The sequence below is a fragment of the Martes martes genome, assembly GCF_963455335.1.
Source record: "Martes martes genome assembly, chromosome: X".
Taxonomy (NCBI): domain Eukaryota; kingdom Metazoa; phylum Chordata; class Mammalia; order Carnivora; family Mustelidae; genus Martes; species Martes martes.
Genome location: NC_137897.1, coordinates 59,435,793 through 59,459,299, shown reverse-complemented (window position 1 = coordinate 59,459,299; position 23,507 = coordinate 59,435,793). Strand labels below are relative to the sequence as shown.

Below are 23,507 nucleotides of genomic sequence, written 5' to 3'. Positions count from 1 at the left end.
AGAATATCCATTGGATAAAGGACAGTCTCTTCAACAAAGGGTGCTCAGAAAACCAGACAGCAACATGCAGAAGAATGAAACTGGACCACTCTTTCTTATATCATACAGAAAAATAAATTCAAAATGCATTAAAGATCTAAATGTAAGACCAGAAACCATAAAACCGTACAGGAGAACATAGGCATTAACTTCTTTATCATTGGCTGTAGAAACTTCTTTCTAGATATGTCTCCTGAGGGAAAGGAAACAAAAGCAAAAATAAACTATTGGGACTTTATCAAAATAAAAAGTTTCTGCACAGCAAAGGAAATAATCAACAAAACTAAAAGGCAACCTATGGGAATGGGAGAAGATATTTGTGATGGTATATGTGATAAATGGTTAGTAACTCAAATATATAAAGAACTTATGTATAACCCCAAAAATAAATTATCCAATTAAAAATGGACAGAAGACATAGACACTTTTCCAAAGAAGACATCCAGATGGCCAACAGACACATGAAAAGATGTTCAACATCCGTGATTATAAGGGAAATGCAAATCAAAACTACACTGAGCTATCACCTCACACCTGTCAGAACGGCTAAAATCATAAAATCAACAGCACAAGAACAACAGGACAACATTGAAAGGGGAACCCTCTTGTGCTGTTGGTGGGAATGCAAACTGGTGCAGCCACTCTGGAAAACAGTAGGGAGGTTCCTCAAAAAGTTGAAAATAGAACTACCCTAAGATCCAGCAGTTACACTACTAGGTGTTTACCCAAATAATACAATAATACTAAGTGAGAGGGAGACATGCACCCTAACGTTTTTAGCAGCATTATCCATAATAGCTAAATTACAGAAACAGCCCAAGTGTCCACCAACTGATGAATGGATAAAGAAGATTGTGTATGTGTATATATATATACATATATATATGTATATATATGTGTGTGTGTGTGTATATATATATGCACCACATACACATATAATGAAGTATTATTCAGCTACAAAAAATGAAATCTTGCCATTTGCAATGACATGGATGGAACTAGAATATCATGCAAAGGGAAATAAGTCCATCAGAAAACGTCAGACACCCTATGGTTTCACTCATATGTGGAATTTAAGAAACAAAACAAATGAGCAAAGGAAAAAAAAAAGAGAGAGAAACAGAGAGGCAAACTACAAAACAGACTTTTAACTATAGAAAACAAACTGATTGTTACCAAAATGGAGTTGGGTGGGTGGAATGGTTAAATAGGTGATGGGGATTAAGGAGTGTACTTGTTATGATGAGCACCTAGTGTTGTATGGAACTGTTGAATCACTACATTGTACATCTGAAACTAATATTACACTATATGTTAAGTAATTGGAATGTAAATAAAACTTCAAAAAATGTACACCTTACATTTACACAATGTTGTATGTAAAATATATCTCAGTAAAAAATATTTATCAAAAAATGGTACCTGATACTGGCATAAAAACAGATACATAGACCAGTGGAACAGAGTAGAGAGCCCAGATATGGACCCTCAACTCTATGGTCAAACAATCTTCGACAAAGCAGGAAAAAACATACAGTGGAAAAAAGACAGTCTCTTCAATAAATGGTGCTGGGAAAATTAGACAGCTATATGTAGAAGAATGAAACTCGGCCATTCTCTTACACCGTACACAAAGATAAACTCGAAATGGGTAAAAGACCTCAACGTGAGACAGGAATCCATCAGAATCCTAGAGGAGAACATAGGCAGTAACCTCTTCAATATCAGCCACAGCAACTTCTTTCAAGATATGTCTCCAAAGGCAAAGGAAACAAAAGCGAAAATGCATTTTTTAAAAAGATTTTATTTATTTATTTGACAGACAGAGATCACAAGTAGGCAGAGAGGCAGGCAGAGAGAGAGGAAGGGAAGCAGGCTCCCCGCTGAGCAGAGAGCCCAATGCGGCTTGATCCCAGGACCCTCTGAGCCACCCAGGCGCCCCTGGTTTCACTTATTTGTGGAGCATAACAAATAACACGGAGGACATGGGGAGATGGAGAGGAGAAGGGAGTTGAGGGAAATTGGAAAGGGAGATGAACCATGAGAGACTATGGACTGTGAAAAACAATCTAAGGGTTTTGAAGGGGCGGGTGGTGGGAGGTTGGGGGAGCCAGGTGGTGGGTATTATGGAGGGCAGGTATTGCATGGAGCACTGGGTGTGGTGCATAAACAATGAATTCTGTTACACTGAAAAGAAATTAAATAAAAAAAATTTTTAAATGGTACTTGTGAGATAATAGATGCATTGATTAGCTTGATTGTCATAATCATTTCACAGTCTATATACCTACCAAATGATCACATTATACACCTTAAATATATAAAATTTTTATTTGTCAACTATACCTCAATAATGCTGGAAAAATAATATTTAAATATGTCTGAACCTTAGCACTCAAATAATTAATTGGTTTATTAAGATAAATATTGCAACCAAAATGAGTCTGTGTTTCACTACATCATTAATTTAGTAGTATCAACCATGAACTTTATCTGAAAAGAAACAAGAAAGCTCTTATTGCTTCAGGAAATTACTGCATATATAACCATAAAGAATAGAGCAGAACCCTGTTGAAATCATTGTTCCCAATACAGAATGTCAATAAGGCATGGTCTCAGCAAAATCACAAATTTCTCCATGTCATAGACCTTTAGAAATCATTCAACAGTGAGTTTCAAATCCGTAAGTGTCAAAATCTTACTATACTTCCATTATTGTGCTTATGTCATTGAACACCTATTCCCCTGAAGAGAAGACGAGCTTCATGGGAACAGGCCTCCTGTTTATTCATTCTTTTTATACCAAAGTTGACCTACACAAAGCAACCATCCCAAAACATTTGTTGAATTAAATTGTTTGCTAACTGGGCTTCCAGGCAGTCCTCCTCTCCCAAATCCTGCCAGTTCTTTCACAAAAATACATCTCTGCTAATGTCATTCCATTGTCCCAAACCTTTAATGGCTGTTCATAGTAACCTGCTTTATAGGATTATGTTCACACACCCTGGCAGGGCGTATAAGGACCCTCACACTGTTCCCTCAGCCTATACTCAAGTCTCAGTCCAGCCTCTCATCTTCACACACCCTCTCAAGCCATATTAGTTGTTCCTTGAACACTTTTGGATTTTTATGACTCTATGCTTTTGCAAACGCTGCTTCCTCTGTCTGAAAGATCCTTCCCCTCTCGTCTGCCTAGCAAACATTTGCTATTAAAGCTGTTTAAATATTACTACCTTTGCATCTTTCCCTGACCCCTCACAGAATTAACGAACGTCCCCTTCGTTCGTTTTTCCATACCAATGGGTTTATTTGCTCTGAAAATGGACGAAGCTAAACTCAGGGGTAAGGGAGGAGGAGAAGGAAGGAGGGAGCGTCCTGTGAACCGACTTACCTAAGCAGTGATTGCGGCACTACGCGTTAAGCACATTGTTCAAGCGGCAGTGGGAGGATGGGGTTGGATAACCTTTCAGTCTTGAGAGGCTATGGCTGGCATCTTTAGTACAGCGTGTACGTGTGCTCCCGCGTTTTTGTTGAGGGGGGAAACAGACAAAAAAAAAAACCCACCACCAACAAAAAAAAAACCAGAAAGAGATCAGAAAGGAGATGGGGGGGGGAGGGGACGCAGTGCAGTAAAAGCGGATGGGCGGACCCAAATTTCTTGCGCTTCACCGTTTTGCAGAGGTCTAGCTCTGCATCTAGCGCTGTGGCAAGGGTGTGGAAGAGGAGGAAAGGGGAGGGACTGCATTCCCTCCTAGCGTGCCCAGCCTCGACTGCCGGGCGGATCACCTTCCGCTCCAACAAGGCCAGTTCCTCCTCGCCAAGACTCACGCCTATTGTGCCAGGCAGGGCGCGCTCTGCCCCGCAGCCTTACAGGTGGTATCTGCTCCTTGAGAGGGTTCCCGCCAGGCTAGGCAGTGGAGCGCCGCACAGCGCGTCTTCCCGCCTCCCAGCTCCCTGCCGGGCAGTTCAGACTCAGCGCCGGCAGGCCTGCTCGGTCGATCTTCGATCCAAAGATGCGGCGGAGCTGGAAGATGGCTCTGTCCGGGGGGCTACGGTGCTGCCGCCGAGTACTTTCCTGGGTGCCAGTGCTCGTTATTGTCCTCGTTGTGCTTTGGTCCTACTACGCCTACGTCTTTGAACTCTGCCTGGGTAAGTGGAGCTGGGCACCTACGGTGGGGAAATTATGCTCCAGCATAATTGTCTCTCCTACCCTTCACACTGGCGTCTCCCTCCCCGTGTTCTTAGCCCTCACGCTGCAGGGCTTTTTTTTTTTTTTTTTTTTTTTTTTTTTTTTTTTTTTTTTTTTGAGGGATGGGGGTTGTTTGTTCTCAGCTCTCGGGAGACCTCCTCGTCTTCAGCCTTGGCCTCTCACAGTATTTCTTCACAGTCTTCCCACGAGGGGCCCAGCATGTCGCCATCGCTTCCCACTGAGGGTTTTTTCTCTTATTCCCTGGCCATACCCACAAGAGTCTCCTGGCACTTTCCACTAGAGCCCCCTTTTCTCATACAGGACAACCACTTGTGCCTGGTGTTCTCATTCTGGGGGCTCCCACCCTACAGAATTGAGAAAACACACCCTGTATCGTTAAAATGCTTGCACTACGAATCCCACCAAAGCATCCAACTAGGAGCCCCACATTTTCGCATTCCTTCCTACTAAGGAAGCCCAAAACATTTCCTGTACTCTCTTACTAGCACTCTTTTTTCCAACACTGGAATTCATCGTTTTTCCATGATCCTCTCACACTGGCTGAAGTGCTTCACAGCTTCCCCCACTTAGGACCCCACAGTATGCCTTGTTTTATCCCACTGGGTCTCCCCTTTTCACAAAATGAAAATGGCCCCTTTATTCTCTTTCCCTGGGGGCTTTACCATTTTGTCATCTTCTCCAGTGGAATGAGAGTCCTACAATACATCTTGTCCTGTCCCCTCACTTTAGAGCCCCTGATTTTATCAGAATAAAAGGGGTTCCTTTTAGTCTTCTGCTCTCCTGTTTTGAGGAGCATTCACTCTTTTCCATTAGGGTCCCCACATTATTTTCTCACATCTCATACTAGGCACCCTGCTTTTATCACAATATGGTCATGCCTGTCCACTCTCCTCATATTGGTGTCCTCTTTACCCTCCCATAAGACTTTCCACAGCATCTCATACAGCCCCCCAAGGGCCACTACTTTTCTAATGATACTCCCCCCTTGTTATCTTTTTTGAAAACTACTCCCCACCTCCTGCAGTTCTCTTTTATTGTTAGCCCCACATTTTGCCATCCTCTTTCTCTAAGTTTTTGTTGTTGTTATTATTATTATTATTATTTTATCTTATTTCCCTCTAGGGTTGTCCTTTCCCCTGTCTTCTCAAACTAGGAAAACACCATCCTTTTCTACTGGGATTTCTAATACATCCTTCCCAGTCCATGGGAGCCTCATATCTTGTCCCATTTTATTAGACCATCCCTTTTATAAATCTAGAATCTCCTCTTGTACCCTGTCCTGTCACATTATAGAGCGTTCCATCCCCTTATCTAGAAAATGGTTCTCACATCATATCTTATGCTTTCAAACTCAGAATTCCACAGTATTTCCTGACACAAACCACAACATCCTATCCTGTATGTTTCCCAGTTGTATCGCCCCAGTCACCTATCCTTATCGCTAAAGGTTTTATGGTGTTCTTATAAATTCACAATGGAGTTTTTATATTATATCCTGTCTCCTCACAACAGACCTTCTCTTTTGCTCAAGTGAGATCTCCCCTTGCCTCTATCCTCTCCCATTGAAGAATTTCCATCTCTTCTCAAAGGAGATTCACTAATAGTTATTGTCACTTCAGTATAAAAAATACAACTTCTAGCACCTTTAAACTTGTGTCCTGCAATGATCCCCATTCATTCAGTATGAAGTTCTAACATATTTCTGGTTCCCTCACACTAGGAATCTTATTTGTCCCATTTGTCATCTATGCACTGTCAAGTCCTTCCACAATATCTTTATTTCTTTATACTAGGCTCTTAACATCTTAAAAATTATGATTAGGTTGTTGTTTTGTCCAACCCCAGGACCTGACCCTTCTTACAATTTCCTTCTCTTACATATTTGACAAAATAATAGTTTACTCCAGGTAGGCGGAGATTAAGTAGGGAGCCAGGAGACAACTGTGTTTCCCAGTATAAAAATTTCTTCTAACTGTGCATGGGAGTTTGAATTTTCTACCTCTCCTTCTTAGATTTATTATTGAAAATGTACTGAGATGTTAAAAAATAAATTCAATTAGTTGCCATTATAGATGCAAATTTAGGCTTTTTCCTTTTTATCTCAAAGTTTATTTCAAACTTTACCTTAACAGTAAACCTCAGCTTTATTGATGAGTATTAAGTGGGCTATGCAATGATTGGGAAGTTTTACTGTTCTCAGACTTCACCACTTGGCTTTTTTGAATGATTGACTAATGGGTTAAAAGTTCAGCTCCAATATTATACTATGGGCTTTGCTTCTTAGGATCAGTGCCATCTTGTAAACACTACTAAGCATATTTTAAAGTTTTGCAGTACTGACTTACATGAGCTTAGCCAAGCATTCATTTTAAAAATTAATAATAGTAATGGCTGACAATTACATAGTGCTTAATCTGTTCTAGACAATGTAAATACTGTAGATATCTTAATTCTCTCTATATTAAATTACTTAGTCCTGACAATAACCGTACAAAGTAGGTACCCTTATTGTCCCCATTTTACAGATGTGCAAACTGAGGCAAATATCAAGCTGGAATTAGTGAAAATAGTTAAAGGAAGCTTAGAGCTTTTAAATTTTTTTTAAGATTCTTATTTATTTATTTGACACAGAGAGAAATCACAAGTAGGCAGAGAGGCAGGCAGAGAGAGAGGAGGAAGCAGGCTCCCTGCTGAGCAGAGAGCCCGAAGCTTAGAGCTTTTAAATTTTGCTTTATTTAGGGGCGCCTGGGTGGCTCAGTGGGTTAAAGCCTCTGCCTTTGGCTCAGGTCATGATCCCAGGGTCCTGGGATCGAGCCCCACATCGGGCTCTCTGCTCAGCAGGGAGTCTGCTTCTCTCCTGGCCTCTCTGCCTGCTTGTGATCTCTGTCTGTCAAATAAATAAATAAAATCTTTAAAAAAATTTGCTTTATTTAACATATTTGCAGATCACTTGTAATATGACAGGCACTGTTTTAAATGGTGCCTGTGCACATACACCTGCCCATGCCCCCCCCAACCCCCGGACACACACAAACTCAATTCTCATAACGACCTTCTAAGGTACATTCCCATTTTAAAGACAAGAAAACTGAGGCACAGACAGATGAAAAAGGTTGCCTAGGGTCATAGAGCTAGTAAATGGCCCAACTTGGGTGGCAACCCAGGCAATATGGTTCCATAGTCCATGCTTTAACCACTATAGTGTCCTAACTCTCTGCCTTCTCTTAACAAATACAGAAGGCGGGGCACCTGGGTGGCTCAGTGGGTTAAGCCTCTGCCTTCCGCTCAGGTCATGGTCTCAGGGTCCTCGGCTAGAGCCTCAAATCGGGCTCTCTGCTCAGTGGGGAGCCGGCTTCCCCCTCTCTCTCTGCCTACTTGTGATCTCCCTCTCTGTGTCAAATAAATAAATAAAATCTTTAAAAAAAACAAATACAGAAGGCAAAACTTGTGACTAACGGGCCAAATGTCACCTGCAGATGTATTTTATTTGGTCTGTACAGTGTTTTCTTAACATTTTGCATCAGTTACCATTATTTAAAAACCAGGAGAGTAAGGTAGCCTTCACTTCCAATTCTGGCTCCACCTTCATTCGGTCATCTTCATTTTATAATCTTCTGAAACCTTGGTTTCAGAGAGGTTAAATCAAATCTTCCTAAGTCACTTGTTTAAGAAATAGTGGGGAATTGGGTGTCAAGGCTGTTTGAAACCAAAACAACACAACCAAATTAACAGTTTAAATTTCAATATGACTCAAAAAGTAATATTAAGGACCTTCTTTCTAGAAATAGAACCTGAAATCTGTAATTTCAGGTTAGAACTCAAGCCAAAAGTGGTATTTTTGTCTTTTAAAGTTTGAATTCTGCCACTTACTAACTAGGAGATCTGTGGCAGTTTGCCTACTCTTTCTCAACCAAGGTTGCCTCACATGGTTCCTTCCTTGTATGGTTGTTCATTCATACCACAAATATTTCCTTAGCACCTACTATATGCCATTTGGAGCATTGTTGTGAGAGTTAAAGAGTATGACGCATCTGTATATCTTCTTTGAACAATGTCTATTCATGTCTTTTGCCCATTTTAAAACATTTTTTATTTAAATTCAATTAATTAACATAAAATATATTATTGGTTTCAGAGGTACAGACCTGTGACTCATCAGTCTTATATAATACCCAGTGCTCATTACATCACATGTCCTCCTTAATTTCCATCACCCAGTTACCCCATCTGTGCACCCCCTACCCCTTCAGCAATGCTTTTGTTTCCTATCCTTGAGTCTCCTATGATTTGTCTCCCTCTCTGGTTTTGTCTTCTTTTATTTTTTATTTTTTTCTGTCTTCCCCTATGATCCCATTTTGTTTCTTAAAGTCCACATACCAGTGAGATCATATGATAATTGTCTTTCTCTGACTGACTTCTTTTGCTTAGCATAATACTCTGTAGTTCTATCCATGATATTGCAAATAGCAAGATTCCATTCTTTTTGATGGCTGCCTAATATTCCATTGTATGTACGTATATATGTGTATATATACACATATATAAGTGTGTGTGTGTGTGTGTGTGTGTGTGTGTATACATATACATACACCACATCTTTATCCATTCATCTGTCAGTGGACATCTGGGCTCTTTCCAATTTGGCTATTATGAACAATGATGCTATAAACATTGGGGTGCAAATGCCCCTTGGGATCACTACATTTGTATCGTTGGAGTAAATAACCAGTAGTGCAATTGCTGGGTCATAGGGTAGCTCTATTTTTAACTTCTTGAGGAACCTCTGTACTCTTTTCCAGAGTGGCTGCTCCAGCTTGCATTCCTACCAACAGTGTAGGAAGGTTCCCTTTTTTCACATCCTTACCAACATCTGTCATTTCCTGACTTTTTAAAAATTTTAGCCATTCTGACTGGTGTGAGGTGTTGTCTCATTGTGGTTTTGATTTGTATTTCCCTGATGCCATGGGATATTGAGCATTTCTTCATGTGTCTGTTAGCCATTTGTATGTCTTCTTAGGAGAAATGTCTGTTCATGTCTTCAGCCCATTTCTTGACTGGATTATTTGTTCTTTGGGAGTTGGGTTTGATAAGTTCTTTATAGATTTTGGGTACTAGTCCTTGATCTGATATGTCATTTGCAAATATCTTGTCCCATTCTGTTGGTTGTCTTTTGGTTTTGCTGACTGTTTCCTTTGCTGTGCGAAAGCTTTTGATTTTGAAGTCCCAATAGTTCATTTTTGAACTATGTTTGAACTTTTCATTCCCTTGCCTTTGGAGACATGTCTAGCAAGAAGTTGCTGCTGCAGAGGTTGAAGATGTTCCTGCCTGTGCTCTCCTCTAGGATTTTGATGGATTGCTGTCTCACATTTAGGACGTTCATCCATGTTGAGTCTATTTTTATGTATGGTGTAAGGAAATGGTCCAGTTTCATTCTTCTGCATATGGCTGTCCAATTTTTCCCAACACTGTTTGTTAAAGAGACTGTCTTTTTTCCTTGGTTATTCTCTCCTGCTTTGTCGAAGATTAATTGAACATAGGGTTGAGGGTCCATTTCTGGATTCTCTATTCTTTTCATTCATCTATGTCTGTTTTTGTGCTAGTATCATACTGCCTTGATGATTACAGCTTTGTAAATACAACCTGAAGTCTGGAATTGTGATGCTTCAAATTTTGATTTTCTTTTTCAACATTCTTCCAGCTATTCGGGGTCTTTTCTAGTTCCATACAAATTTTAAGATTGTTTTTTTTCCAGGTCTGTGAAAAATGTTGATGGTATTTTCCATCATTCCATCCATTGGAATCATTCCATTCCATCCATTGAATGGATGATTTGCTTTGGGTCGTATAGACATTTTAACATTATTTGTTCTTCCAATCCAGGAGCATGGAATGTTTTTCCGTTTCTTTGTGTCTTCCTCAATTTCTTTCATAAATATTCTGTAGTTTCCAGAGTACAGATCATTTACCTTTTTGGTTATGTTTATTCCTAGATATCTAAGGGTTTTTGGTGCAATTGTAAATGGGATCAATTCCTTGATTTCTCTTGCTTCTGCCTTATTGTCATTATATAGAAATGCAACTGACTTCTGTGCATCGGTTTTATGCCTTACTAATTTGTGGAATTTCTGTATCAGTTCTAGCAATTTTTGGGTGGAGTCTTCTTGGTTTTCTGCATAGAGCATCATGTAGTCTGGGAAGAGAGAAGGTTTGACTTCTTCTTTGCTAATTTGGATGCCTTTAATTTCTTTTTGTTATATGATTGCTAAGGCTAGGCCTTCCAGTACTGTGTTGAACAGCAGTGGTGAGAGTGAACATCCCTGTCATATTCCTGACCTTAGGACAAAACTTCAGTTTTTCCCCATTGAGGATGGTATTCACGGTGGGTTTTTCATATATGGTTTTTATGATATTGAGGTATGCTCCTTCAATCCCTACACTTCAGAGGGTTTTTATCAAGAAAGGATACTGTATTTTGTCAAATACTTTTTCTGCATCTATTGAGAGGATCGTAATGTTCTTGTCCTTTCTTTTGTTAATGTGGTGTATCACATTGATGGATTTGTGTATAGTGAACCTCCTCTGCAGCCCAGGAGTAAATCCTATTTGGTGGTGGTGAGTAATCCTTTTAGTGTACTGTTGGATCCTATTAGCTAGTATCTTTGTAAGAATTTTTACATCCATGTTCATCAGGGATATTGCTTGTAAATCTCCTTTTTGCTGGGGTCTTTTTTTGGTTTGGGGATCAAGGTAATGCTGCCCTCATAGAAATTTTCCTTCTTTTTTCTTTTTCTTGAAACAGCTTCAGAAGAAAAGGTATTAATTCTTCTTTAAATGTTTTGTAGAATTCCCCTGGGAGGCCATCTGGCCCTGGACTCTTGTTTATTGGGTGATTTTTGATTACTGTTTCAATTTCTTTTTTTTTTTTTTAAGATTTTATTTATTTATTTGACAGAGAGAGAGATCACAAGTAGGCAGAGAGGCAGGCGGGGAGGCGGGGAAGCAGTCTCCATGCTGAGCAGAGAGCCCAATGTAGGGCTTGATCCCAGGACCCTGAGATCATTACCTGAGCCGAAGGCAGAGGCTTAACCCACTGAGCCACCCAGACGCCCCTACTGTTTCAATTTCATTGCTGATTAGGAGTCTGTTCAGGTTTTCTATTTCTTTCTGTTTCAGTTTTGGTAGTTTGTATGTTTGTAGGAATGCGTCCATTTTTTCCAGATTGCCTAATTTGTTGTCATATAATTGCTCATAATATTCTCTTACAGTTGTATTTCTTCAGTGTTGGTTGTGATTTCTCCTCTTTCACTCTTGATTTTATTCATTTGGGTCCTTTCACTTTTCTTTTTGATAAATTTGGCTAAGGGTTTATCTATCTTATTAATTTGAAAGAACTAGCTCCTAGTTTCTTTGATCTGTTCTGTTTTTTTTTTTTCTTTCTGTATCATTGATTTCTGCTCTAATCTTTGTTATTTCTCTTTTCCAGCTGGATTTTGGCTTTATTTGCTGTTCTTTTTCCAGCTCCTTTTTGTATGTTTATGTTGTATATTTGAAACTTTTCTTGCTTTTTGAGAAGGGCCTTTATGGCTATTTATTTCCTGCTTAGGACCACCTTTGCTGTATCCCAAAGGTTCTGAACTATCTTGTTTTTGTTTTCATTTGTTTACATGTATTTTTTTAATTGTTCTTATATCCCTGGTTGACCCATTCATTCTTTACTAATATGCTCCTTAACCTCCATGTGGTTTTGTTCTTTCCAATTTTTCTCATGTGATTAAGTTCAAGTTTTAAAGCACTGTGGTCTGAAAATATGCATAGTATGATCTCAGTCTTTTTGTACCAGTTGACATCTGATTTGTGATCTATTCTGTAGGACATTTCATGTGCACTGGAGAAGAATATGTATTCTGTTGTTTTAGGATGAAATGCTGTGACTATATCTGTAAAGTCTATCTGGTCCAGTGTGTCATTTAAAGCCCTTGTTTCCCTGTTGATCTTCTGCTTAGATAATTTGTCCATTGCTGTGAGTGGGGTCTTAAAATCCACTACTATGATTGTACTATTATCAAAGTATTCTTTTTATTTTGTTATTAATTGGTTTATACAGTTGGCTGCTCCCTAGTTAGGGACATAAATATTTACAATTCTTAGATCTTGTTGGATAAACCCTTTTATTATGATATAGTGTCTTTCTTAATTTCTTATTTCAGTCTTTGGTTTGAAATCTAGTTTGTCTGATATAAGTATGGCTACTCCAGCTTTCTTTTGATGTCCATTTGAATGATAAATTGTTCTCTACCCCCTTACTTTCAATCTGAAAGTGTCTTTGGTTATAAAAATGAGTCTCTTATACAATGCATTTCGATGGGTCTTGTTTTTCAATCTAATCTGATACCCTGTGTTTTTTGATTAGAGCTTTTTGTCCATATTCATTCATAGTAATTATTGAAAGATATGAATTTAATGTCATTTTATAACCTGTAAAGTTGCTGTTTCTGTAGATTGTCTCTGTTCCTTTCTGGTCTTTGTTACTTTTGGGCTCTCTCTCTGCTCAAAGGATCTCCTCTAATATTTCTTGCAGGGCTGGTTTAGTGTTCACAAATTTCTTTAGTTTTGTTTTTCCCAGAAACTATCTCTCCTATTCTGAATGACAAGCTTGCTGGGTAAAGTATTCTTGGCTGCATAGTTTTCCCACTTAGCCAGTCCTTTCTGGCCTGGCGGGTCTCTTTGGACAGGTTTGCTTCCAGCTTTATCTTTTTACCCTTGTAGGTTAAGGATCTTTTTCCAGAGCTGCTTTCAGGATTTTCTCTTTACTTCTGAAATTGTCAAGTTTCACTGTTGTATGTCAAGGTGTTGACCTATTTTTATTGATTTTGAGGGGGGTTCAGTATGCCTCCTGGACTTGAATGCCTGCTTCCTTCCCCAGATTAGGGAAGTTCTCAGTTATAATTTGTTCAAATAACCCTTCTGCCCCCCTTCATCTTCTGGGACCCTTATTATTTGAATATTATTTTGCTTTATGGTATCTCTTGATTTCTCTCATTCTCCCTTCATGTTCCAATAGCTGTGTTTCTCTCTTTTCTCAGCTTCCTTGTTTTATATATCCCTGACTTCTATATCCCTGACTCTGTCTTCTGTCTCATTTATACTAGGTGTTAGAGCCTCCATTTTTTACTGCATCTCAGGAATCACATTTTTAATTTCGACCTGATTAGATTTTATTTCTACAGTGAGGGATTTTCTACTGTCTTCTGTGTTTTTTTCCATCCCAGCTAGTGCCTTTATAATTTTTGTTCTGATTTCTAGTTCTGATGTCTTACTTATAACCATATTGGTTAAATTCCCAGAAGTACTTCTACCTGTTCTTTCTTTTGGGTTGAGTTTCTCCATCTCATCATTATGTCCAGAAATGAATAAAAGAAAGAGAGCAAAGGCAAAATTAACAACAACACCAGAGAAATATAAACAAAACTAACCAGAAGAAAATGGAAACAGATCAAAATAAGAAAAAAGCCAAACAAGAAGTAAAGGAAAACAAGACAAACTAGATCCTGGGGGTATTTTGGTTTGTTTGATAAAGGAAACTAGACCACAAAATAGGAAAGAAAGAAAAACCTATATATACAAAAACAGAACAAAATACAATGAAGGAAACCAAAAATTTTATATATACATATATATATATATATATATGAATGATGTTAAGATAAACATGAAAAAAGAATTAAGAAAATAAGAAAATAGCTGGAAAAATAAAACTAAAAGACAAAAGATAATAGTAATAATGGTATATATAGTAATAATAATAGTATATATATATATATGCTATATATATAAGAATAATAGTAATAGTAATTTAAAAAGTAATAAAAAATGTATGCTATATTCTGTTTCCCCCAAGTACTGAAGCCTTGCCATTCTCTATGATCAGTAAACTTCATGCCAATGAATTGTTCCTACTGTTCTTGTGGGGTAGGGGCCTGTTACACTGATTCTCAGACGTACATGCCCAGGTAGAATTGTGTTCCCCTTGCCAGAGGGTGGGCTCGGTGTAAGGGGCTGCAGATTGTACTATGCGGTGCTATTTTCCTCCCTGAAGGCTTTCAGCACCAATGGGGGAGATTAAAATGGCAGCACCCAGATCTCTAGCCCCGGAGCTTAAATATTGCTACCTGACTCTTCAGTGAGCTCTCACAGAAAAGCAGTCAATCACTCTTGTCTCCCTGGTTTCTGCTTGTACTCTGTGTTCACCCAGCCTGTGACCGGACATTTTTATCTCAGGTGCATGCCACAGTTTCTAGTCTTCCAACTTTATGGACTCCTGTGGTGTGAACCCACACCATTCCTCCTGGGGGAGGGAGGGGAGTCTCACTGCACTTCTGCCTTTTGCTGGGCCCCTGCCTGGAGAACAGCTGCTTGACCTTGTAGCAGTTTGCAGTTTATGGCAACACTGAGCAGAAAGTTGGTGCCTAGACCCTTCATTTTCAACTGGTTTCCCCACTCTGAAGCCTGGAAACTGCCACATTCAGTGACCCCTGTTCTTGTGATCCCAGGGATCATGATACCACACTGTCCCACCTGAGATTCTGCCCTGCTTCACCACCTGCTCACCTTTAAGCCATGGATGCCCCACACTGTAGCAGACTTCTAAAAGTTCTGATTTTGCATTCCACTGCTCAAATACTTTGTAGTGGTTTCTTTAAGCTAGCTCCTGCCCCTCTTCCCTATCTGCAGATGTATCACCCCAGATTCATAGCTCCAGACCTCCTACCTTCCAAAAAGTGGTCACTTTTCTATTTGTAGAATTACAGCAATTCTGTTCTTAGATACCCGATTTATTTTACATTTGTTCAGAATGATTTGGTAACTACCTAGCTGAATTACAGGGACCAGGTGAAATTAAGGTTCCTTATTCCTCTGCCATCTTAACTCCTGGGATCTCAATTCAGAATCTTTTTTAAAATGTCCTTTTCTGATTTTTCTTTGCTAGTGCACAGAAATAAAACTATGTGCTCTTGATCTTATATTCTGTAATTTCACTGAATTTGCTTATTAGATCTAAGAAGTTTTTCAGTTGTTCCTTAGAATTATTTATACAGTAGGATCACATCATCTGCCAATAGAAATAATTTCATTCCTTCTTTCCAATTTGGGTTTTTTTTCTTTTTCTTGGCCTTATTGCTCTGCCTAAAACTTGCAGTACAACATGAACAGAAGTGGTAAAAACAGGTATCCTTTCCTTGTTTCTTATCTGAAGCAAGAAGTTTTTAGTCTTTATTCATTGAGTATACTGTTAGCTGTGTGTTTTTCATAAATGCCCTTTATCAAGTTAAGAAACTTCACTTCTATTCCTAATTTCTTTTTTCAAAAACAAATTTATTTCTAGTATAGTTAACATAAAATGTTATATTAGTTTCAGGTATACAATATAGTGATTCAACAGTTCTATACATTACTCTGTGCTCATCATCACACTTGCACTCCTTAATCCCCATCACCTATTTCACCCATTTCTCCCCCCAGCCTACCCTCTGGTAACCATCAGTTTGTTCTCTTTCGTTAAGAGTCAAGTTTCTTGGTTTCTCTCTCCCTCTCTTTTTCCTGTGCTTGCTAGCTCTGTTTCTTACATTCTACCTATGAATGAAATCACAAGGTATCTGTTGTCTATCTCTTACTTGTTTTGCTTAGCATTATATTCTCTACCTCTGTCCATTATATTATTTATGGCTGAATAATATTCCATTGAACAAATATATACCGTATCTTTAGCTATTCAACTATCGATGAACACTTAGGCTGCTTCCATAGTTTGGCTATTTTAAATAATGCTGCAATAAACATAAGAGTGCATGTATCTTTTTGAATTAACGTTTTTGCATTTTTGCTGTCAATATCCAGTAGTGTGGTTACTGGATCACAGCGTAGTTTTATTTTTAACTTCTTGAAGAACTTCCATACTAGATTAAAGGCCTAAATGTTTTTGTTTCACTTGTCTTTGGAGACATGTCTTAAAAGGACTTCAACATAAAAAGCTTCTGCACAGCAAAGTAAACAGTCAACAAAACTAAGAGGCAGCCCATGGAATGGGAGAGGATATTTGCAAATGACATTACAAAGGGCTGATATCCAAGATCTATAAAGAACTTCTCAAACTCAATACTCAAAAAACTAATAACCCAGTAAAAAAAAAATGGACACAAGACATGAACAGACATTTCTCCAAAAAAGACATACAAATAGCTAACAGACACATGAAAAAATGATCAACATCACTAGCCATCAGGGAAGTACAAATCAAAACCACAATGAGATCCCACCTTACACAGAATGGTCAAAATTAACAAAACAGAAAACAATTAATATTGGCGAAGAAAGGGGAACCCTCTTACACTGTTGGTGGGAATGCAAGCTGGTATAGCCATTCTGGAAAACAGCATGGAGTTTCCTCAAGATGTTAAAAATAGAGCTACCCTATGACCCAACAATTGCACTACTAGGTATTTACCCCAAAGATACAGATGTAGTGAAAAGAAAGGCCATATGCACCCCAATGTTCACAGTAGCAATGTCCACAATAGCCAAATTGCGGAAGGAGCCAAGATGCCCTTCAACAGACTAATGGATAAAGAAGATGTGGTCCATATCTACAATGGAATATTACTCAACCTTCAGAAAGGATGAATACCCACCATTTGCATCAACATGGATGGAACTAGAGTGGATTATACTAAGTGAAATAAGTCAACCAGAGAAAGACAAGTATCATATGGTTTCACTCGTATGTGGAACATAAGGAATAGCATGGAGGACATTAGGAGAAGGAAGGGGGAAATGAAGGGGCAGAAATTAGAGAGGGAGATGAACCATGAGAGACTATGGATGCTGGGAAACAAACTGAGGCTTTCAGGGAGGAGGGTAGGGGGATGGGTTAGCCCAGTGATGGGTATTAAGGAGGGCATGTATTGCATGGAGCACTGGGTGTTATATGCAAACAATGAATCATGGAACACTACATGAAAAACTAATGATGTACTACAGTGACTAACATAACATAATAAAAGAAAATAAGAAAAAAAGAAAAGCCTAAATGTGAGACCTGGAGCCATAAAAATCCTAGAAGAGAACACAACCAATAATTTCTCTGACATCAACCACGGCAACATTTTTTTTTAGATCTGTCTCCTGAGGCAATAGAAATAAAAGCAAAAATAAGCTATGGGACTATGTCAAAATAAAAAGCTTCTGTACAGCAAAGAAAACAACCAACAAAACTAAAAGGCAACCTACTAAATGGGAGAAGATATTTGCAAATGACATATCTGATAAAGGATTAGTATCCAAAACATATAAAGAACGGATACAACTCAACACCCACAAAACAATCCATTTAAAAAACGGGCAGAAGATATGAAGAGACATTTCTCCAAAGAAGACATCCGTATGGCCAAGACACACCTGAAAGATGGTCAACATCACTCATCGTTAGGGAAATGCAAATCAAAACCACAATGAGATATTACCCCACACCTGTCAGAATAGTTAAAATCAAAAACAGAAGAAACAACAAGCATTGACAAGGATGTGGAGAAAAAGAAAACCTCGTGTATTATTCCTAGTTTCTTGACTATTTTTTATCCGTAAAAATTTGTGGTATCTTGTCAAATACTTTTCTAGCATCAATGGAGACGATTGTATTTTTTTCCTTTATTCTCTTAATGTAGGGTATTACATGATTGATTTTCATATGTTGAAGTAGACTTACATTTCTTGGATACATCTCACTTGACCATGATTTACAGTCCTCTAATATGCTGCTGAATTTGGTTTGCTGGTAATTTTTCAGTAGTGTTACATCTATATATTCATGAGATGTTTGTATGTTGTTTTCTTTTCTTGTGATATCTTTATCCACCACAGGTATAATGGTAATGCTGGCATTATAGAGTAAGCTAGGAAGTGTTCTGTCTTTGATTTTTTTAACGGTTTGAGAAGAATGGATGTTTATTCTTCTTAAAGTATTTGGTACAATTTACCACTGAATCTATCTGGTCTTGGATTTTTTTTTTGTTGGGAGGTTTTTGATTATTGATTCAATCTTTTTACTTTTTGTGTCTGCTCAGATTTTCCTCCTTCTTAACTCAGTTTTGGTCGTTTCTGTGTTTTCAGGAATTTGTCCATTTCATTTAGGTTACCCAATTTGTTCATGTATAATTGATCCTATTCTATTATAATCCTTTCTATTTATGCAACTTCTCTATTACTATCTCCACTGTATTTCTGATATTAGTAACTCGAGTCCTCTCTCCTGACCTGGCTAGTTGAAGGTTTGTCAATTCTGTTGATTTTATTCAAGGTCCCAACTTTCAGTTTCATTGATTCTATTGTTTTTGAGTTCTCTATTTTGTTTTTCTCAAGTCTTCATTATATTCTTCCTTCTGCTAGCTTTGAATTTAGTTTTCTCTTCTGTTTTGGTTCCTTAAGGTATAAAGTAAGATGATTGATTTTATATTTTTGCTCTTTAATAATGTAGGCATTTAAAGCCATAAATTTGGGGCACCTGCCTGGCTCATTCAGTTGAGCATCTGCCTTTGGCACAGATCATGACCCAGGGTACTGGGACTGAGCCTTGCATCAGGCTCCTGCTCAGCAGAGATCTGCTTCTCCTTCTCCCTCTGTGCTCTCTCTCTCTCTCAAGTAAATAAATAAAATCTTTAGAAAAAAAAAATAAAGCCATAAATTTACCTCTTGAGTACTGCTTTTACTGTATCCTGTTAGATTTGGTATGTTGTGTTAATATAGTCATTCATCTCAAAGTATTTTCTTTGTCACTTGTCATTTATTCCTCGATCGATTGGTTAATAGTGTATTTTTTAGCAAAACATACGCTTGTTGAGTCACAATGTATGCCTGCAACTGATAAAACATTGTGTCAACCATACTCAAATAAAAAAAAATTTAAGAATACATGAAGTAAATATAGCAAAACATTAAGACCTTCATACGCTGATTAGATATAAATTAAAAAATGACTTTATTTTTTAATTTCCCCATATTTTAAATTTTATAGTTTTTACTATTATTCATTTCCAGTTTGATTCCATTGTGTCAGAAAAGAAACTTTGTATCATTTCAATCTTTTAAATTTATTGAAATTTGTTTTGTAGTCTATTATATGGTTTAAAATGGAAAATGTTCCATGTACATTTGAGAAGAATGTGTATTTTTCCATTGTTGGGTTCAGTGTTTTCATATATCTGTTAGACTGATTGGTTTATAGTGTTGTTCAACTCCTCTATTTTCTTACTGATCCTCTCTCTGGTTTTTCTTTAGTCTCAAGGTAAAATTTTAATACAATCTGCTGTTCCCTTCAATTATGTTACATGTTACATTCCTCATCCCAATCACCTATTTAACCCATCCCCTCCCACTTCACCTCTGGTAACCTTTAGTTTCTTCTCTATAGTTAAGAGACTGTTTCTTGGTTTGCCTCTCTATTTTATTCCCCTTTGCTCTTTTGTTTTGTTTTTTTTTTTAAGATTTTATTTATTTATTTGACAGATAGAGATCATAAGTAGGCAGAGAGGCAGGAGGAAGCAGGCTCCCTGTGGAGCAGAGAACCCGATGTGGGGCTCGATCCCAGGAACCTGGGATCATGACCTGAGCCGAAGGCAGAGGCTTTAACCCACTGAGCCACCCAGACGCCCCTTTTGTTTTGTTTTTTAAATTCCACATATGAGTGAAATCATATGGTATTTCTCTTTCTCTGACAAACTTATTTTGCTTACTGTAATACTCTGTAGTGCCATCCATGTTGTTGCAAATGTCACAATTTCATTCCTTTTTATGGCTGAATACTATTCCATTATGTATATATACACACCACATCTTTATCTATTCATAAGTTGCTGGACAATTGGGCTGTTTCTATAATTTTCCTATTCTAGATAATGCTGCTCTAAACATCAGTGTGCCTATATCCCTTAGAATTAGCATTTTTGTATTTTGGGTGTAAACACCTAATAGTGTAATTGTTGGATCTTTGTGTAGTACTATTTTAACTTTTTGAGGAACCTCCTTCTGTTTCCCAGAGTGGGTGCACCAGTTTGCATTTCTACCAGCAATGCAAGAGGGTTCCTGTTTCTCCACAACCTTGCCAATACCTGTTGTTTCTTGTGTTGTTGATTCTAGCCATTCTGACAGGTGTGACATGATATCTCATTGTCATTTTAATTTTCATTTTCCTGATAATTAGTGATGTAGAGCATCTTTTCATGTGTGTTGGCCATCTGGATGTCTTCTTTGGAAAAATTTCTGTTCATGTCCTTTGCCCATTTTCTAATTGGATTATTTATATTTCAGTGTTGGATTTTTTATATATGTTGGATACTCTTTATTACAAATATCATTTGCAAATATCTTCTCCCCTTCCATAGGTTGCCTTTTAGTTTTGTGGATTGTTGCCTTCACTATGCAGAAGCTTTTTATTTTGATGAAGTCCTAATAGTTTATTTTTATTTTTTTTCCCTTGCCTTGATTTTAGTCATTCTGAAATGTGTGAAATGGTATCTCATTGTAGTTTTGATTTGCATTTTCCTGATGATAAGTGATATTGAGCATCTTTTCATGGGTCTGTTGGTCATCTGTATGTCTTCTTTGGAAAAATGGCTATTCATGTTTTCTGCACATTTTAAAATCAGATTATTTGGTTTTTGGGTGCTGAATTTCCTGAGTTCTTTATATATTTTGGATACTAACCCTTTATCAGATATGTCGTTAACAAATATTTTCTCTCATTCCATAGGTTGCCTTTTAATTTTGCTGATTATTTCCTTCATGGTGTAGAAGCTTTTTATCTTAATGAAGTCCCAGTAGTTTATTTTTGCTTTTGTTTTCCTTGCCTCAGGAGACGTATCTCGAAAGGAGTTGCCATGGCCGATATCGAAGAGGTTACTGCCTGTGTTCCTTTCTAGGATTTTGATGATTTCAGTTTTTTCATTTAGATCTTTAATGAATTTTTAAAATATTTATTTATTTTAGAGAGAAAGAGAGAGTAGGGGGAGGGGCAGAGAGAGAGAGTCTTAAGCAGACTCCACCCTGAACATGGTACCTAACATGGGGCTCAGTCTCATGACCCTGAGATCATAACCTGAGCCCAATCCAAGATTCAGATGCTTAACCAACTGAGCCACCCAGGTGCCCTAATCTTTAATGCATTTTGAATTTCTTTTCGTAAATGGTGGGAGAAAGTTGTCCAGTTTCATTCTTTTGTATGTCGCTGTCCAGTTTTCTCAGCACTATTTGTTGAAGAGAGACTGTCTTTTTCCCTTTGGATATCTTTTGCTGCTTGGTCAAAGTTTAACTGGCCATGGATATGTGGGTTCATTTCTGGTATTTTTATTCTGTTCCATTGATCTATGTGTCTGTTTTTGTGCCAGTACCATACTGCTTTGATCACTACAGCCTTGTAATATAACTTGAAGTCCAGAATTGTTATACCTGTTATACCTGTTATACCTCTTCTTTTCTCAGCACTATTTGTTGAAGAGACTGTCTTTTTCCCTTTGGATATCTTTTGCTGCTTGGTCAAAGATTAACTGGCCATGGATATGTGGGTTCATTTCTGGTATTTTATTCTGTTCCATTGATCTATGTGTCTGTTTTTGTGCCAGTACCATACTGCTTTGATCACTACAGCCTTGTAATATAACTTGAAGTCCAGAATTGTTATACCTGTTATACCTGTTATACCTCTATGTCAAGGTTGCTTTGGTTATTCAGGGTCTTTTGTGGTTCTATACAAATTCTGAGATTATTTTCTGTATGTCTGTGATAAATGTCTTTGGTATTTTAATAGGGATTGCATTGAATGTGTTGATTGCTCTTGGTAGTATAGCCATTTTAACAATATTTGTTCTTCTAATCCATGAGCATGGAATGTCTTTCCATTTCTTTATGTCATCTTCAATTTCTCTCATCATTGTTTTCTAGTTTTCAGAGTACAGGTATTTTACCTCCTTGGACAGGTTTATTCCTAGGTATTTTATGGTTTTTTGGTACAATTGTAAATGGTATCGATTCTTTGATTTCTCTTTCTGCTCCTTCATTATTACTGTATAGAAATGAAACAGATTTCTGTATGATGATTTTATATTCAATTTTACTGAATTTGTGTATCAGTTCTAGCAATTTTCTGGTGGAATGTTTTGGGGTGTCTATATAGAGTATTATGTCATCTGAAAATAGTGAAAGTTTGACTGTTTCCTTGCTGATTTGGATACCTTTTGTTTATTTTTGTTGTCTGATTGCTGTGGCTATGACTTCCACTACTCTGTTAAACAATAGTGGTGAGAATTGACATCCCTGTTTTCTTCCTGACTATAGAGGAAATGCTCTCAGGTGTTCCTCATCGAGCATGATATTAGCTGTGGGTTTTTCATATATGGCCTTTCTTTTTCTTTTCTTTTTTTAAAATATTTTATTTATTTATTTGACAGACAGAGATCACAAGCAGGCAGTGAGGCAGGCAGAGAGAGAGGGGGAAGCAGGCTCCCCGCTGAGCAGAGAGCCCAATGCGAGGCTCAATCCCAGGACGCTGGGATCATGACCTGAGCCAAAGGCAGAGGCTTAACCCACTGAGCCACCCAGGTGCCCCAATATATGGCCTTTCTTATGTTGAAATATGTTTCCACTAAACCTACTTTGTTGAGTATTTTTATCATGAATATATGTTGTACTTTGTCAGATGCTTTTTCTGCATCTATTGAAATGATCTTATGGTTCTTATCCTTTCTTTCATTAATGTGGTATATCATGTTGATTGATATGTGAATATTGAACCACCCTTGCAGCCCAGAAATAAATCCCACTTGATCATATTGAATGACTGTTTCGTGTACTCTTGGATTTGATTTGCTAGTATTTTGCTGAGAACTTTTGCATACATGTTCATTGGCAATATTGGCCTATAGTCACTTTTTTAGTGGAATCCTTATCTGGTTTTGGTATCAGAGTAATATTGGCCTCATGGAATGAGTTTGGAAGTATTCCTTCCTTTTCTACTTTTTGGAATAGTTTGTGAAGAATATATATTACCTCTTCTTTAAATGTTTGTTAGAATTCCCCTTGGAAACCATCTGGCCCTGGAGTTTTGTTTGTGGGAATTTTTTTGATTTCTGTTTCTTTGCTAGTTATAAGTCATTCAAGTTTTCTGTTTCCTGCTGTTTCAGATTTAGCAGTTTATATATTTCTAGGAATTTATCCA

The 23,507-nt window shown here is 37.8% G+C and overlaps 1 protein-coding gene across 2 annotated transcripts in view; it reads left to right on the top strand.

Annotated features, from left to right (window-relative positions):
• Positions 1 to 4,052: 4,052 nt before the first annotated feature.
• The window catches only part of ZDHHC15 (zDHHC palmitoyltransferase 15), a gene marked incomplete at both ends in the record, with an annotated part of 181,870 nt that continues 162,415 nt past the window's right edge, over positions 4,053 to 23,507 (top strand). For both annotated transcript variants that reach the window (XM_080795769.1, XM_080795770.1), the window contains one exon: positions 4,053 to 4,188. In XM_080795769.1, the coding sequence (XP_080651895.1) occupies positions 4,053 to 4,188 (136 nt within the window). The remainder of the gene's footprint in view (positions 4,189 to 23,507) is intronic.